An 18186-nucleotide genomic window follows, 5' to 3' on the forward strand; every position below is an offset into this window, starting at 1 on the left:
GGAAGGGAAAGGAATGTTACCCTAGTCGCAGGAACTATGAACGCTTTGAAGTTTTGAAACTCGTGTGGACCAGATTAACGGATGACCAACGAATCCACTACACCCTAAATCAAGTGTAGAGGCTTTTAAAAGAAGAAATGGACTTGTCACCTGCAAAGACTCGCTGTCGAAAGTTTGTTATGGTGGTTTGATTGCTAGCTAGCAAGGAACGTGTATGTTAGCTACCAAGCTAATCTGCCAGCTTACTTGTATTATTAGCTAAGCTGCTAACTGCAACGTTATCGTAGTTTTTGACGAGTTGGTAATTAACCTCGCTCTCACTGCTCTCTGTTATTTATCGTCATATTAGTCACCAGACCCAGCTAATTAAAGTACAGATTTAACTTTACACATTTGGAAACCGTTTAGTCTCAGCTGATGTTGACTTGCGAACGCATGTAATGTTAATCAAATGAGGAACATATCTTCTAGTAGCGATAACGTTGCAGCTAGTAAGCTACCAGACGAGAAAAGTTGCTCAAGATGAAATTGTTAGGCCTCGGGCAGTCTGCGCTGATTTCGGTGAATCTTTGTCTTTAATTAGCCACATGGCGAGCACCACCTCAGTGCACGAGAGTTGACATTTTGCTTGGAATGTTTGAGATATCAAATAATAATAGTCGGACCACTATCTAAGCGGAACAGCCAGAAGTTCCCTTTTGGATAGATTCCTAGCTAGCCAATCATTAAGTAAAAAGTATTTTTTCTAAAGATGGGGCTGCCTTGTCAAACTACATAATGTTAATTGAAGAACCGTTATTTAGCAACAGAGTCTGTGCCATATAAAAACAAAGACATTTTACTTTTTGGGGGAAAAGTTTCTTCAAACGGTTTGCTAACGTTACCTTCCCAAGCTAGCACTAGCTAGCTTAAAAAACCCCATAGCGAAGACATCCTGATGCTGATCAGCCTTTTGAACTTCCTCATTGAAGTTTGAGCCATATCTGCAACTGCTGTCACGTTTTGTGTGCCAGGCTGGCGCTAAGTTTATTTGTATACCGGTAGTCAGTGATGCCGTGGTTCGGATCTAACTGACCACCATGGGAGGATGCGTGGGAAGAGAGCGTGGGGATTCACGCGGACAGGGGTCGTCTCGCGCCGGTGGGAGGACCGGACGGAAGCGTGGAGGTAAGACCCCCGGAAACGTCCACCTGTCTCACTGTAAACATTCAGCCAGCTGTTTCAGATCAGCTGTCTGTCATGCTCATGCATCCTCACACCTCACTCGCCCGATCCACTCAAGGTCGGCCCATCCGATGACGCTTTTCCACCGTAGCGACAAGCCTGTGCTTTCCATAGTGTATCGTGGCAGCCCTCGGCCTACGTATTTACAGTGGAAAAGTCCGTGGTGGCGCCGCGTTTTAGGCCATTACCACAGTCACACTCGGGTCTCTTATCAGTGTAAATCAGGCGACCAGACTGCCATATCTTTTATTGTTCCTCAGGCACGTCGGTCAGCCTCATCTAGAAGAAGGGAAACCTAATCAGGTGCGTCATACGTCAGAGCATTACACTAACGTTACATATCGGACGCCTTGTGTAAGGTTTAGGGACAGCCTATCGGAGGACAGAATGTAGCTGGCTCAGTCGGCCTTGAGTCTGCAGGGAAGGTTTAAAAAAAAAAAAAAAAAAAAAAAAACCTGGCCTGGCGTCCAGCTGTGTTTACAAGCGGCGTGGGCAGGGCCCGGGTTCCACTGCGTCATTCGTGAGGTATACCTGAAGCTTTACCTTAAGGTTTTGACACATCCCCGAAACATTGTGTAAGTCATGCGTCCACATTAGGTTCATCTGGACCAACTGAAGCTATACTGTTATTCACGTTTTAAACAAACATTTTATAGCCTAAAAATCTAATGTTAGGGGCCAGACATTTACTGGCAATGAAGAGATATGTCACATTGCATTTAATGCTTAATTTATAAGAGAAAAGTGCCCTTTGAAATGCAAATCTGTAGTATCTTACCTTAGTTATCATATTACTTGTTGATATTAGGATTACCTATGCTGTCATACCCACCAAATCTCATGTCCAGACACCTGGGCGACCTGTCTGACTGCGCTCTGCTCTGTGCTGCACACCAGGCTTTTATCAGCAGGGAAGGGAAGGCAGAGTCTGATTATGGGGCACGTTCCAGTGTGCAGAGTCTGATTATGGGGCACGTTCCAGTGTGCAGAGTCTGATTATGGGGCACGTTCCAGTGTGCAGAGTCTGTAGATTATGGGGCACGTTCCAGTGTGCAGAGTCTGTAGATTATGGGCATGATCCAGTGTGCAGAGTCTGATTATGGGGCACGTTCCAGTGTGCAGTGTCTGTAGATTATGGGGCACGTTCCAGTGCGCAGTGTCTGTAGATTATGGGGCACATTTCAGTGTGCAGAGTCTGTAGATTATGGGCATGATCCAGTGTGCAGGGTCTGATTATGGGGCATGTTCCAGTGCGCAGTGTCTGTAGATTATAGGGCATGTTCCAGTGCGCAGTGTCTGTAGATTATGGGGCACGTTCCAGTGTGCAGAGTCTGTAGATTATGGGCATGATCCAGTGTCTGATTATGGGGCATGTTCCAGTGCGCAGTGTCTGTAGATTATGGGGCATGTTCCAGTGCGCAGTGTCTGTAGATTATGGGGCACATTTCAGTGTGCAGAGTCTGTAGATTATGGGGCACGTTCCAGTGCGCAGTGTCTGTAGATTATGGGGCACGGTCCAGAGCTGCAGTGTGTTGTTGTGTTGTGAAACCTGGCTTACAATATTTTGTTTGTGTATGTGTGTTTAGAGTGTATGTCTGTGTGTTGTGTTGTCAGGTGCTGTGGTCTTGAGTGCTGGTTATTGGTGTGTGTGTGTGTGTGTGTGTTGGGTGGAGAGGAGGAAACCAGTGTGTTTGGGTGGAGAGGAGGTGGGCTTGTTTGGTATGGTGTAGTGTTGTCACGATACCAAAATTAATGTTTTGATACCGATACCAAGTCAAGAATTGCGATTTTGACACTTCTTCGATACTTTTTTAAAAAATTATTTGATTTGGGGGCCCCACCACCTTGACATCATCATCAGTAATATATTGAATAAACTGTAGTGTGATCATTCACACCAGTGGCCTTCCCAGATTCTGCTTGACTCTCTCCACACAAACACACATGGAAAATGATGGCTTATGTCATATTTCATATATTCTGCGTAATTACTAGTAAATATATTTAGCAATTTGAAAACTATTCTAAAACTATTTTTAAACAATTACACTTAGGCATATCTTTAATTGGTGTTCTAGGTCTAATTGAGTGCACATTGGTGATGTGTAGGTGTAATTGAGTGCCTGTCACTTTAAGAGATAGTGATAGTAATTGGCCTTGTCTCACTAGTCTAGTAAATAAAAGTTGCACAGCGCATAAAGATATGTGGATGCAATTAATTATGTTTTGTATTTCATTAGATAAAATAAATGTTCAATGTTTAAGTCGAAGAAAGTCTTTCTGGGATCATGGAAAAGATAAGTGTCTTGCAATGTTCATTAATGATTTTACCGTCACGGCATTAAAGTGACAGGCACTCAATTCGACTTGCACAGCACCAATACAGTGTAATGGCATGAAAGAGAAGTCTATATAGTTTATACAGTGCTGTGCAAAAGTTAAGACACCCATGCTGAAATTGACTAAAGGGAGGAATAAAAACATATTTTGCCTTTTGTCTCAATGCCTTAATTGAAAAAAAAATAGGACATCAATTATTTTTAATGCATCATGTATCGTAAATAAATACATTATATATAAATGTCTTAACTTATGCACAGCACTGTATATTCTAAATAGTAATAGTTTGTACAGTGGCTAATACTAATAATGTAAATGAAAAAGGTGAAAGAAAAACATGAATAATCCTGTTCAAGTACTGCAATAATCATGCTTTGTAAATGCTTGTGTTGATGGTTGTCATAATTTGTAACTCAATCTGTCCATTTCTTCCACAAAATCCACCAGAAGTCACAATTTAAGGAGTCATTTTTTCAAATGTTTCTCTTTTTTTGGGGGGGGGGGGGGGGGGGGGGGGCTTCCTACGATCAACAGCACCGCTGCTGGAAAAAATTCTAGGGGAAACACTGGCCTAGGTAGGTTAGCAACACAAACTTGAGAGATGCAAGTGAGCAAATCAACTTGATATTAGCCTATTATTATGTGTTACCATAGCATCACTTGAACTAGCAGCCATCTCTCGCTGTTTATAGCACGACAGCTGCACTTACGTGTGTGTGAGGAGAAAAGACGCACAGCCACAGGTTAGGGGAGGAGGCGCTAGAAGCATGCCTTATGCACACACATGTTACTTCAAAAGAACATGGTCATTCTCAAAAGTATCGATACTAATAAAATTAGGCATCGTGACATTTTTAATTTCAGAGTATTGCGATACTTTTGTAGTATCGGTGCACCGTGCAACACTAGTATGGTGTAGTAGATAGCATAGCATAGCTGGCAGCACATTATCTCCTGGGCGTGTAGATAGCATAGCATAGCTGGCAGCACATTATCTCCTGGGCGTGGCGTGCCAGAGGGAGACGGCATCAGATGGTATCATCACTGCCATCCTCATCCCTGGAGGGCACTGACGAGAGAGCGAGAGAGTGTGTGTATGTGTGTGTGTGTGTGTGTGTGTGTGTGCGTACACATGTAGGGCATGTAGACAGTGCCTAATGCAACCCATCCCCAAGGTGTCGTGTGTGTGTGTGTGTGTGTGTGTGTGTGTGTGTGTGTAAACTCTCCTTCCGCAAGGTGTCACGTGTGTGTGATTGTTTGCCGGCTTCTCTTTATTTCTGCAGTGATTAGACCTCTGCCTTGAACGAGTGTGTGTGTGTGTGTGTCCATAGTACATTATTTCAGCCACGCAGACCTGAAGTTAAGTGCATGCTGGAATATCTACATAACCATGCCCTCTCCTCTTTCCCTTCTCTCTCCTCCTCTCTCTTTATCTCTCCTCTTCCTCTCTCCTCTCCTCTCCTCCTCTCTCCTCTTCTCCTCTCCATCCCTCCCCTCTCCTCCTCCCCTTCTCTCCTCCTCTCTCCTCTTCTCCTCTCCATCCCTCTGCTCTCCTCCTCTACTCTCCTCTCTCCTCCTCTCCTGTGTTCTTGATTGCCACACCTGAGCCTGCAGGTCAGCTATAAATAATTTGTTTGGATGGAAGGTGACCTTAAATAGTTGGCACGTGTGTAGGGAGCTCAATTTGTGATCTGCTGAGGTGTGTGTGTGTGGGAACCTGACCCTGCTGTGGCTGGTGGGTGGTGTCCTATCACTGCTGACTGTTAGTGTCAGCTCACACTTTGTGTTAGTTACAGCTGTACACACACACAAACACACACGTACGTTACGTTACGGTAAGACAGAACACACACACGCACACACACTCTCCCAGCGTTAAAGCTGCCTGTCAGAACACACACACACTTACACACTCCCAGCGTTACAGCTGTCAGAATACACACATCTATCGTTTATTAAGTGTAGTCAGCCGTTTGTTTGATTCAACGCTAACGCTTATTAAAGGTGCTCTAAGCGGTGCCATGCGTTTTTTAGGCTAAAACATTTTATGTCACTTACTGCAAACATCACCTAACCAACCGCTAGCTATCTGTGTCCTGAATACACTGTAAAAAAATGCGATCTCAAAAACAACCTGGACAACAAAAACAACCTGGGCAAACCTAGCCCATAAAAACATAACAACTGGGAGCAGCACGGGAGGGAGGGGGAGGAAGTAGCGAGCTAGCTCTCTATTTAGTTTGAAAGTCAACAGAAGTGACGTTACCCAGCATCGCTTAGAGCACCTTTAAGTGTAATCAGCAGCAGCAGTGTTTGATTCAACACTAACCTTTATTAAGCGTAGTCAGCAGCAGCAGTTTTTTTTAGGGTTAGCTTGGCACAAATAGCGGAGAAGACTACTTTCATTCTAAGTCGCGCAAAATAATTGCTGCACATATTGTGAGCAGACTCTAGCCTGCATAATGCTACACAAGCGCAGTAGTGGAGAATGTAAGGATAATGGATGACACGGTGGTCTGTTAACAGAAATGAATGTGCTGTTGAGGTTGTAAAACGGCCCTGACGCGCAGCGGCTCATTCATTTCTGCTTAGCGACCACCGTGGAGTCCATTATCCCGCTTATTCCACTGTTGCCACTTGTGTTGTGTTCATTTCCTGTTACAATTTAAACGTTTTAATCGCTAAAACTGTCTTGGTTGTAGAACTACTTTTTGCCAACACATATCAACTAATTTATCAACTTGCAGGACAAACTGCCGTTACTAGTTCTAAATGGATGGTTGCTACGGCCAAAGTTCTATCTCTCCCGTTGTCAAGTGGGTATATCCCAGGATTCTGATAAACCTTATCTTTGAAACATTGCTATTTTACTTAGCCTACTGCCATTCAACTAGCTAAAATCCACCTACTTCTTATGCTAAATGTTGCTATGTTCTGAACGTCTGCATTTTACAGCTTGGATGCAACGTGACCATTCATTTAAACATCACGAGTTCGGCGAATTAATATACAAGTGTGATACAGGCAAAAAAAATGGATCTACTTCATATCGTAAAAGCACCAATTTCCGCCCCTTTCTTTCGAAAATTCAACAAACATTTTTCAGTAGCCATAGGTGTGTAGATTTGAACAAAATCGGGTTTGGTTCTTAACGGGAGCATTTACTGGCTTAAAAATCCGATGTTGTTTACCATAGTCAGAGTTTGGTGCTGGGCTGGTGAGTGCCCTATTTCCCAAACTTGACATACAAATTAATTATTTAATGTAGCATATTTTCCATCGGACATTCTGTCAATTTATATTTCTTTCTGCTGGACAACTACACGTGAAACCGGCCAATTTCAGGCAGTAGCCAGCTAACGTAAACTCTGGCTAACGGCTTACTCTGCAAAGCAAAGCATACTGTAGGATTCTATGCAGCGGTACTTTGTTGTTTGCATGCGCTCTGAGAAGGCCATTGTTTGCTCTCCTACATTTATTTCGAGCCTGATGTAATCTATGTAAATATAGGTTTCGTGTTGGCCTTTGATTCTTATCTTTCATCTGTATGTCCTGAGGTAGATATGCTGTGTTCACTATACGGCAGGTTAATATCCTGAGGTAGATATGCTGTGTTCACTATACGGCAGGTTAAATGTCCTGAGGTAGATATGCTGCGTTCACTATACGGCAGGTTAAATGTCCTGAGGTAGATATGCTGCGTTCACTGCCCTGTTAATATGGTGGGATTTTTAAACAAGTCAGTGCTGATAGGATGACGCCACTGACACTATAACACCCACCCGTTATTTTATCCATGGAATTCTGTTTTATCTGTGGAATTCTGTTTTATCAGTGGAATTCTGTTTTATCTGTGGAATTCTGTTTTATCTGTGGAATTCTGTTTCAGAGCAAACTGTAGCAAAGCTGTTTCAAAATGTTTCTATGTTTTAGTTTCAAAATGTTAAGAACTGGCCCCAGTTCTGCATGTGTAGATGTTGAACTGGCCCCAGTTTGGCATGTGTAGAGTGGTGTTGTGTGCGCGTGTGTGTGTGAGACTCTCCTCTGACTGTTGTTTGTGTGTGTGAGACTCTCCTCTGAGTTGTTGTGTGTGTGTGTGAGAGCCTCTCCTCTGAGTGATGTGTGTGTGTGTGTGAGAGCCTCTCCTCTGAGTGATGTGTGTGTGTGTGTGTGTGTGTGTGTGTGTGTGTGTGTGAGAGCCTCTCCTCTGAGTGGTGTGTGTGTGTGTGTGTGAGAGCCTCTCCTCTGAGTGGTGTGTGTGTGTGTGAGCCTCTCCTCTGAGTTTGTTGTGAGTGTGTGTGTGTGTGTGAGAGCCTCTCCTCTGAGTTGTTGTGTGTGTGTGTGTGCGTGTGTGTGTGAGTGTGTGTGTGTGAGCCTCTCCTCTGAGTGATGTGTGTGTGTGTGTGAGAGCCTCTCCTCTGAGTTGTTGTGTGTGTGTGTGTGTGAGAGCCTCTCCTCCGAGTTGTTGTGTGTGTGTGTGTGTGTGTGTGTGTGAGCGAGCCTCTCCTCTGAGTAATGTGTGTGTGTGTGTGTGTGTGTGTGTGTGAGAGCCTCTCCTCTGAGTGATGTGTGTGTGTGTGAGAGCCTCTCCTCTGAGTTGGTGTGTGTGTGTGTGTGTGTGTGTGAGCCTCTCCTCTGAGTTGTTGTGTGTGTGAGCCTCTCCTCTGAGTTGGTGTGTGTGTGTGTGTGTGTGTGTGTGTGTGAGCCTCTCCTCTGAGTTGTTGTGTGTGTGTGTGAGCCTCTCCTCTGAGTGATGTGTGTGTGTGTGTGAGCCTCTCCTCTGAGTGATGTGTGTGTGTGTGTGTGTGTGTGTGTGTGGGAGCCTCTCCTCTGAGTGATGTGTGTGTGTGTGTGAGAGCCTCTCCTCTGAGTTGTTGTGTGTGTGTGTGTGTGAGCCTCTCCTCTGAGTTGGTGTGTGTGTGTGTGTGTGTGTGTGTGAGCCTCTCCTCTGAGTTGTTGTGTGTGTGTGTGAGCCTCTCCTCTGAGTGATGTGTGTGTGTGTGTGAGCCTCTCCTCTGAGTGATGTGTGTGTGTGTGTGTGTGGGAGCCTCTCCTCTGAGTGATGTGTGTGTGTGTGTGTGAGAGCCTCTCCTCTGAGTTGGTGTGTGTGTGTGTGTGTGTGTGAGAGCCTCTCCTCTGTGTTGTTGTGTGTGTGTGTGTGTGTGTGAGCCTCTCCTCTGAGTTGTTGTGTGTGTGTGTGTGTGTGTGTGTGAGCCTCTCCTCTGAGTTGTTGTGTGTGTGTGTGTGAGCCTCTCCTCTGAGTGATGTGTGTGTGTGTGTGTGAGCCTCTCCTCTGAGTGATGTGTGTGTGTGTGTGAGCCTCTCCTCTGAGTGATGTGTGTGTGTGTGTGTGTGGGAGCCTCTCCTCTGAGTGATGTGTGTGTGTGTGTGAGAGCCTCTCCTCTGAGTTGTGTGTGTGTGTGTGTGTGTGTGTGAGAGCCTCTCCTCTGAGTTGTGATGTGTGTGTGTGTGTGTGTGTGAGCCTCTCCTCTCTCCTCTGAGTTGTTGTGTGTGTGTGTGAGCCTCTCCTCTGAGTTGTTGTGATGTGTGTGTGTGTGTGTGTGTGTGTGAGAGCCTCTCCTCTCTCCTCTGAGTTGTTGTGATGTGTGTGTGATGTGTGTGTGTGTGTGTGAGAGCCTCTCCTCTCTCCTCTGAGTTGTTGTGTGTGTGTGAGCCTCTCCTCTGAGTTGTTGTGATGTGTGTGTGTGTGTGTGTGTGTGTGTGAGAGCCTCTCCTCTCTCCTCTGAGTGATGTGATGTGTGTGTGTGTGTGTGAGAGCCTCTCCTCTGAGTGATGTGTGTGTGCTGCTCCCTGCAGGCCGTAACGAGCCCCTGAAGAAGGAGCCTCTCCTCTCTCCTCTGAGTGATGTGATGTGTGTGTGTGTGTGTGTGTGAGCCTCTCCTCTGAGTGATGTGTGTGTGTGTGAGGGCCTCTCCTCTGAGTGATGTGTGTGTGCTGCTCCCTGCAGGCCGTAACGAGCCCCTGAAGAAGGAGCGTCCCAAGTGGAAGAGCGACTACCCGATGACCGAGGGCCAGCTGCGCAGCAAGAGAGATGAATTCTGGGATACGGCGCCGGCCTTTGAGGGCCGCAAGGAGATCTGGGACGCGCTGAAGGCAGCCGCAGTCGCCCTGGAGTGTAACGACCACGAGCTGGCCCAGGCCATAGTGGACGGAGCTAGCATCACGCTCCCGCATGGTACACACTCACACGCACACACACATGAGCTCGCCCAGGCCATAGTGGACGGAGCTAGCATCACGCTCCCGCATGGTACACACACGCGCGCACACACACACTAGGGGTGGGCGATATATATCGTCTGCGATAATATCGTGATTGTTGTTTTAACGATGTGCAAATTGACATTATCGAGTATTTAAATTACTTATGGGGAAAAAACACTCAAAATCACGCACTGAAGACTCATACATTCCCAGGAGGTAGGCTATGCGGGAGAAGTGCAGCAGAGCAAGTGTCACGTGATCACTAGTGGGTCACAACCCAAGGGGGCAGGCGAACGTTCGGAGAGCGTAGACACTATGGCGGATCTGAGGCTATAGTAGACCAGTTCACCTAGCCATCCCCATTGAAGCCCATTCAATTTTGGCACCACTTTGACATCAAATAACGTTACAGCTGAAGCGTTTTAAGCCTTTATATGAACTTTTTCTATTTCCGGAGTAATACAACATTGTGTGATTGACGTCATAACCTCATAACTGACTTACAGACTGAGTAATAAACTTTTTTTTCCGAAATCAATGCTAAAGTGACGTAATAAGCATACAGCCAGAGTGGGTGAAAGCGTCGCACAGGAGCAAAATAACCGTATTCTCTGGATAAGAACGAAAGCATCGGAGCACAACATTTCAGCGAAGTTTTGATAGATTGACAGTAGCCTAGGCTATGAATGTGGCGAGTGCTGTTTATATTAAATCACATTTATCTACGAACAACTAGGACATTTAGAACAGTAATGTAGACATAGTGGTAACGAAGTAAGTGGCTACATACCCAATTTCTCGGTGCAGCTATCGCAAGAGTTACACGAGTCAGACTACGTGCCTACGTTACATTTATGTCCCCTGAGCCTGCGCAGAAAGCCTCGTCGACCAACAGGAAACGGTTGAAATTTGCTTCACCCGCCTCGATTGACGTCTACGTGATGACTGTCCATATCTTTTACTGTCTATGGTCACAACGTTGTCCCACGCAGCCTAATGTTTATTTTGTGCAGCGAGAGTAGCCTACATGGTATTATATGGAGAGAAAACATTAGCCTTTGAGTATTTTAGTAGTCAGTTGTAAACAAATAACTATTCTCATGTAACTCTTTTGAAAATGGACTGAAGTTTGCTCAAAATATCTACGTTTACCGATTATGCTAACCGTTAGCATCTCTATGGGATTTCTCATATACATTAGCCATAAGCTAACGCATTAGTTTCTATTCTGTAACTTGGAATGCTAGCCTACGTGATTTGCTCTAAAACAAAACATAGAAGGAAATAACTGATATCGACTAATTATCGTTATCGTCAAAATCATAAAAAATATCGATATTATTTTTTGTCCATATCGCCCACCCCTAACACACACACGAGCTCGCCCAGGCCATAGTGGACGGAGCTAGCATCACGCTCCCGCATGGCACACACACACACACACACACACACGAGCTCGCCCAGGCCATAGTGGACGGAGCTAGCATCACGCTCCCGCATGGTATATACACACACACACACACACACACACACATCCACGCATACACACACACACACAGACACACACAGCCAGCATCATACTCCCGCATGGTACACACACACACACAGACACAGACACACACAGCCAGCATCACACTCCCGCATGGTACACGCACACGACCACGAGCTCACCCAGGCCCTAGTGGATGGAGCCAATTATGCTCCCGCATGGTGCACACACGCACACGCATACACACACACACGCACGCATGCATACACACACACTGTTGCATTTAATCCATCGGGTAGTTTGGATAAAATAAATAAATGTATGGACATCTCCAGAGATGGTTCAGGCAGAGCCTAATATGTGTGTGTGTGTGTGTGTGTGTGTGTGTGTGTGTGTGTGTGTTCCCTCTCTCAGGCACCCTGAATGAGTGTTATGACGAGCTGGGCAACCGCTACCAGCTGCCCGTCTACTGCCTGGCCCCGCCCCTTAATCTGATCTCGGAGCGCAGTGAGGAAGAGCCGTCGGACACGCCCGAAGCCCCCGCCCCCCCCAGGAAGGAGTTCTCCCTCAAGGTCTGTCTGGCCACACACACACACACACACACACACACACACACACACAGCACTCAAGGTATGTATGGCCTCACACACCCACACACAGCACTCAAGGTATGTATGGCCTCACACACCCACACACAGCACTCAAGGTATGTCTGGCCTCACACACACACACACAGCACTCAAGGTATGTCTGGCCTCACACACACACACACAGCACTCAAGGTACACACACACACACACAGCACTCAAGGTATGTCTGGCCTCACACACACACACACACAGCACTCAAGGCACACACACACACACACACAGCACTCAAGGTATGTCTGGCCTCACACACACACACAGCACTCAAGGTATGTCTGGCCTCACACACAGCACTCAAGGTATGTCTGGCCTCGCACACACACACACACACACACACAGCACTCGAGGTATGTCTGGCCTCACACACACACACAGCACTCAAGGTATGTCTGGCCTCACACACACACACACACACACACACAGCACTCAAGGTATGTCTGGCCTCACACACACACACAGCACTCAATGTATGTCTGGTCTCACACACGTCATTTTTTCACTGAGATCTATGATGTTCTATGTTGTACTATTTAAATTAAAGTGGAGATAAAATCATTTCATTGAGCTGCACTTTTTACGCACGCAGCCTTTCCTTCCTCATAACGAGCCCGCTGCCAGTCCTCGTCCCGTCCGCTCTCTCATAACGAGCCCGCTGCCACTCCTCGCCCCGTCCGCTCTCTCATAACGAGCCCGCTGCCACTCCTCTGCATGTGCATTTAACAAAATATTCATTCACGATTGTTGAACGATTGTGGTTGCTACATAGAAGCATTGCATGGAACATGGCTGGTTAAATTGCTATTAAATGCGCTTAGCATCGTGACCATGCTGCACAAATTTGTTCAAAACTGCTGCATAGTACATTGAGGAGATTAAACTAAGTTATGCAATCAAGCAGTATCTCAAAGCTAACGTTAGAATACTGTTTGGATGTCAAGTTTAGCATGCTTACTTACAGATGCTTGTCAATTTCGTTACTTATGCAGGGCTCATTTTATTGACTCTGACACTGAATGTTTGCAAAATCCCGATGTAAATGGAAAAGTGTTTTCCAAGACTTAAAAGTGATTGTCCCAAGGAGAAGTAGGAACCTGAATTTAGTCAGATCTGTGTGGTAGTAGAATATGGCCAGGCTATCTTTATCTCTGGATAACTGGATGACTTGTAGACCATAAAGGAAAGAGTTCATGGTCATTACGTTTAGCTGTGTTTGCTTGTTGGGCTGCATAGCATGCTAGTTTGCTTGTTAAACAGTGACATTAAGCCATGGTCGCTAATGTGCCAGCTTCTAGATGTTATGTGGCTAACAATAGTTATAATGTGATGAGGTAAAAGCTAGCTAGGACAGACGCTCAAGGAGTTCATGCTTTGTATTGCTGGATTTTAAGATGGCCTGTATGACACTGTGGCTGAGGGATATTGAGTGAGCGGCTAGCACAGTGGGGAAAGGGCCCAGTTTAACACTGTGGCTGAGGGGAAAGGGCCCAGTTTAACACTGTGGCTGATATGAGGGGAAAGGGCCCAGTTTAACACTGTGGCTGAGGGATATTGAGTGAGCGGCTAACAGCACGTTAGCTGCTTGGCCAGGATGCTCCCCGTGTCATGCTACTTCTTGACCCACACATGAGATGAGGTGCCATGGCAACCCACGCTACTTCTTGACCCACACATGAGATGAGATGCCATGGCGTTATTAAAACCCACGTCTTTTGCACTGGGATTGTCTAGTCTGTAGAAATTATGTAAAAATCGTCGTAATTCATGACACTGGCATTTCTGTTTCACTCGCTAACAAGACATTACTACATTGCAACTTTAGAACATTAAGACATTATGACATTAGAACATTACGACATTAGACCATTAGAACATTAGAACATTGCAACATTAGAACATTACGACATTAGAACATTACATTACTTTATTCCACTGCTTGGTTAAATTTCCCATTGTCCTACGTAATTTAGAACGACCATTAACCGTATGTTATTTGCACACCTATGAAGTAGATCCATTTTTTTTGGCCGTATCACACTTGTATATTAATTCGCCGAACTCGTTGTGAAGTTTAAATGAACTGTCACGTTGCATCCGAGCTGTAAAATGCAGACGTTCAGAACATGGCAACATTGTAGCATATGACTGAGGTGGCTTTTAGCTAGATGGATGACAGCAGGCTAAGTAAAATAGCGATGTTTCAAAGCTAAAGTTCATCAGAATCTTGGGATACGCCCGCTTGACAACGGGAGAGATAGAACTAACGACTGGCCTTTGGCCGTAGCAACCATCCATTTAGAACTAGTAACGGCAGTTTGTCCAGCAAGTTGAGAAAATAGTTGATGTGTGTCGGAAGAAATTAGTTCTACAAACAAGACAAGTTTTAGCGATTAAAACGCTTAAATTGTAACGGGAAATTAGCAGGTGGCAACAGTAGAATAAGCGGGATAATGGACTCCACGGTGGTCTGTTCACTTCGAGAACTGCTTCACGTCGGGGCCGTTGTACAACCTCAACATTGGACGCTCTTCTGCCAGTGATCCAAAAGCAGAGCTGTGCAGACCAAAAGGACTCCACACACACACACACACACACACACACACACACACACACACACTCACTCAAGCTCATGCTGTTCTAACTCCATCCACACACACACTTACTTACTCAAGCTCATGCTGTTCTAACTTGCCTGTGTGTGTGTGTGTGTCTGTGTGCGCGTCAGGTGCGTCTGTCGACGGGGCGAGACGTGCGGCTGAGCGCCAGCATGGCGGACTCCATCGGTCAGCTAAAGAAGCAGCTGCAGGCTCAGGAGGACATCGAGGCGGCGCACCAGCGCTGGTTCTTCAGCGGGAAGCTGCTGACCGACAAAACGCGGCTGCAGGACACCAAGATCCAGAAGGACTTCGTCATCCAGGTCATCGTCAACCAGCCGCCCACAGACACACCCACGGCCCCGCCCACACACACACCCACACCCACGGCCCCCTCCACCCCCGACAACTGAGCTGCGCCGGGACCTGCGTCCAGCGTGTGGCGCTGTGGAGCGCCCCGAGAGGATGACTAGGTCCAGGAGCTCGGACACGCTCCAGCAGGACGCAGGTTTCTTCTTTTCTCATAAATGGCGCCATTAAAGACGGACTCTAGTTCTTTACCTTGTGGACGGACTCTAGTTCTTTACCTGGTGGACTCATCCATTAGAGACAGACTCGTAAAGCCCTAAACGCCCCCAACCCCCCACCCAACACCTCTCTCTCTCTCACTCACTCACTCTCACACTCACTCACACACACACACACACACACACACACACACACACACACTAAAAGAGCCCCACCCCTCCCTTGGCTGATGATGGACTGTGTGTGTGTGTGTGTGTGTGTGTGTGCACGCACCTGGGTTATAGTGGACAGCCTTGTAAAGGTGTGAATCCTTTGCAGCAGGAGATGTGAGTGTGAGTGTGTCTCAGTGTTGGAATGTACTTCTTGAGTACTTGTGTGCCTTCCTAGAGATGCCCAGATGACAATGTGTGTGTGTGTTAGAGTGACTGTAGATGTTGTTACACTATATGTTCTCTAATCTGTGTGTGTGTGTGTGTGTGTGTGTGTGTGTGTGTGTGTGAGTGTGTGTGTGTGTGTGAGTGTGAGAGAGCTGCCCCCTAAAAACAACAAACCACACACACACACGTCCGCACGTAGGTACGTGAGCACGCAGCATGCCCCTGGGAGTTTGATGTCACCTCTGGAGTGAGACCCCCGTAGAACCCTGCAGAGGGACCCTGTAGAGGAACTCCTCTGGAAAACAGATTCTGGCTTTCTCTCAGAACTTTGACTCCTCAGAAAGAACCTTGAGAACAATAATGGAACTCCAACCAACCGGGGTGGGTTCTGACGTTGACACAGAGAGATGAAGCTGCCGATTAGACTGGAGACAGACACACACACACACGCACACACGCACATAAACACACACACAAACACAGAGCCTTGCTAGTGCTACTGGTCCACACCCACAGCCAGATATAGAGCTTTTCCAGTGCTGCTGCTGGCCCGTGCTGTCAATCCTACTGTTGCTGTGAACTCCTAATTCATCTAATTCATTATGTGAGGAAATCAAAGGTGAGTCACAACTCTCAGCTACACACACACACACACCAGGTGAAGAAATCAAATCTGAGTCTTCCCTTACCCTGTGACGACTATCTGCTCCACCTCACACACACACACACGCACACACACACACACAGAGCAGGTGTAGGGAACCGTGCTGGTGGTTGGTGTGTTTCTGCTGATTTGAACGCACTGAGAGGGAGAATGTGAAGGGTCATTTGTCCATGTTGAGCACCATAAGCCTTAAGAGAGGGCCTTGCCCAAGGCCACGGCAGTACTGACCGTGTGTGTGTGTGTGTGTGTGTGTGTGTGTGTGTGTTTGGTGGTGGGTATTGTAGAACATCACATTTCAACGGTTCTGATGTGTAGCAATGGAACTAGTCTTGTCAAAGTGCAATTCGGTGTGTGTGTGTGTGTGTCAGAAGAAGCAAGAGGATGCGGTCTCCATGGCGATCGTGACGAGAGGCGGCTGTAAGATGATGCTCCAGATAGAGCTCTAATCTCAAGACTGTTCAATCAAGAATCACGATCTAAGAACTCCTCTTTCCATTGATTTCCATGTTTGTGTTTGTGCTTTTGAACTAAATAAGATTAAACAAGATAATCACGCTAGTTGTTTTGGTCCAGTAATAAAATCCCTTCACAGTGGTCAGTGGTCCTGAACTGGTCTTATGTGGCATCAGCATCTCCCTGCTGTGTGAAGATCTTAACAAAGCTGGATTATTTGCAGAGAGACATTTAATACACAAACGCACACTACTGTTGTCTCCATTGCAGTTAGTAGAGATTGAACGACTGAGGATCGTGAGACAGACACATGCGTCTAATCTCACACACACACACACCTCTGAGTGTTGTCTCGTGGGCAGGAAGCTCTAGATCAGACTAGACTGACCCACGCAGGTGTGAGAGACTAGACTGACCCACACAGGTGTGAGAGACTAGACTGACCCACGCAGGTGTGACTGACCCACGCAAGTGTGTGAGACTAGACTGACCCACGCAGGTGTGAGAGACTAGACTGACCCACGCAGGTGTGACTGACCCACGCAAGTGTGTGAGACTAGACTGACCCACGCAGGTGTGAGAGACTAGACTGACCCACGCAGGTGTGACTGACCCACGCAAGTGTGTGAGACTAGACTGACCCACGCAGGTGTGAGAGACTAGACTGACCCACGCAGGTGTGACTGACCCACGCCGGTGTGACTGACCCACGCAAGTGTGAGCGACTAGACTGACCCACGCAGGTGTGACTGACCCACGCAGGTGTGACTGACCCACGCAGGTGTGAGAGACTAGACTGACCCACGCAGGTGTGAGAGACTAGACTGACCCACGCCGGTGTGACTGACCCACGCCGGTGTGTGAGACTAGACTGACCCACGCCGGTGTGACTGACCCACGCCGGTGTGTGAGACTAGACTGACCCACGCAGGTGTGAGAGACTCCGCTCGCTCGCTGTCTGAGCGCCGAGGTTGGCTGGACTGGACCGGACCGGACTCTGGCTCCAACGCTGCACTGCGCTCCGGTTCCGAGCTGTCCCGTCCCTGTGCACTTTATTCTGCAGAACCAGGATGGAACCCATCATTTCACATCAACGTGTTTGTAGCTGCACCTGTGTGTGTGTGTGTGTGTGTGTTTGTAGCTGTAATTGTGTGTGTGTGTGTGTGTTGACTGTAACATTTTCTGTTTTTGTGATAAAGGTGGTGGGTCATTTTGATTATTTTTTTCGTGTCCTGATTTGTAATGTTAAATGTTAAAAGAGTGTTTGTGGCTTGAGTGTTGATTGTATCCTGATTTTTAATGTTAAATTCTTCTTCTGAGTGTTTGTGGCTTGAGAGTTGATCGGAGAGCTGTTCTCTGCTGTGACCACGATGCAACAAGCCATAAGTGATCGAGGGGGTGCCCCCCCACCCCTCACACACATCCCACATCCCACAATCCTGTTCTCTTGTGGCGCGAGGGCTCTGGGCGCCTGAAGCCCGTTAAGAAAAATCAAACCCAAATTCAAATGTATAGAGATCTGTATATGAATTCATTTTCAAACTTAAGAAGTCATAAAATTTATACGCATATAGCTAATTTTACAAGTGATGTGTAACATTTATAAGCAGGTTTGATTTTCAACTTTGTTTTTAAAGCTGTCAATAAA

General features: G+C 46.7%; 2 protein-coding genes across 2 annotated transcripts in view; one reads left to right on the forward strand and one right to left on the reverse strand.

The window, feature by feature from the left end:
• mms19 (MMS19 homolog, cytosolic iron-sulfur assembly component) overlaps nt 1-1023 on the reverse strand; it is a 51989-nt gene extending 50966 nt beyond the window's left edge. Inside the window, exon 1 of the mRNA XM_042086734.1 lies at nt 885-1023. The gene's annotated coding sequence lies outside the window, so the exon portion shown is untranslated. The remainder of the gene's footprint in view (nt 1-884) is intronic.
• Nucleotides 1024-1045: 22 nt separating this feature from the next.
• On the forward strand, nt 1046-15076 carry ubtd1b (ubiquitin domain containing 1b). Its single transcript, XM_042086842.1, has 4 exons — nt 1046-1167; nt 9533-9760; nt 11693-11850; nt 14648-15076. Exons 1-4 carry the CDS (start codon nt 1080-1082, stop codon nt 14927-14929), a joined length of 756 nt encoding a protein of 251 aa, XP_041942776.1. The 5' UTR covers nt 1046-1079; the 3' UTR covers nt 14930-15076.
• The last annotated feature ends 3110 nt before the right edge of the window (nt 15077-18186 follow it).

This window comes from Alosa sapidissima, chromosome 3, assembly GCF_018492685.1.
Source record: "Alosa sapidissima isolate fAloSap1 chromosome 3, fAloSap1.pri, whole genome shotgun sequence".
Taxonomy (NCBI): Eukaryota; Metazoa; Chordata; class Actinopteri; order Clupeiformes; family Clupeidae; genus Alosa; species Alosa sapidissima.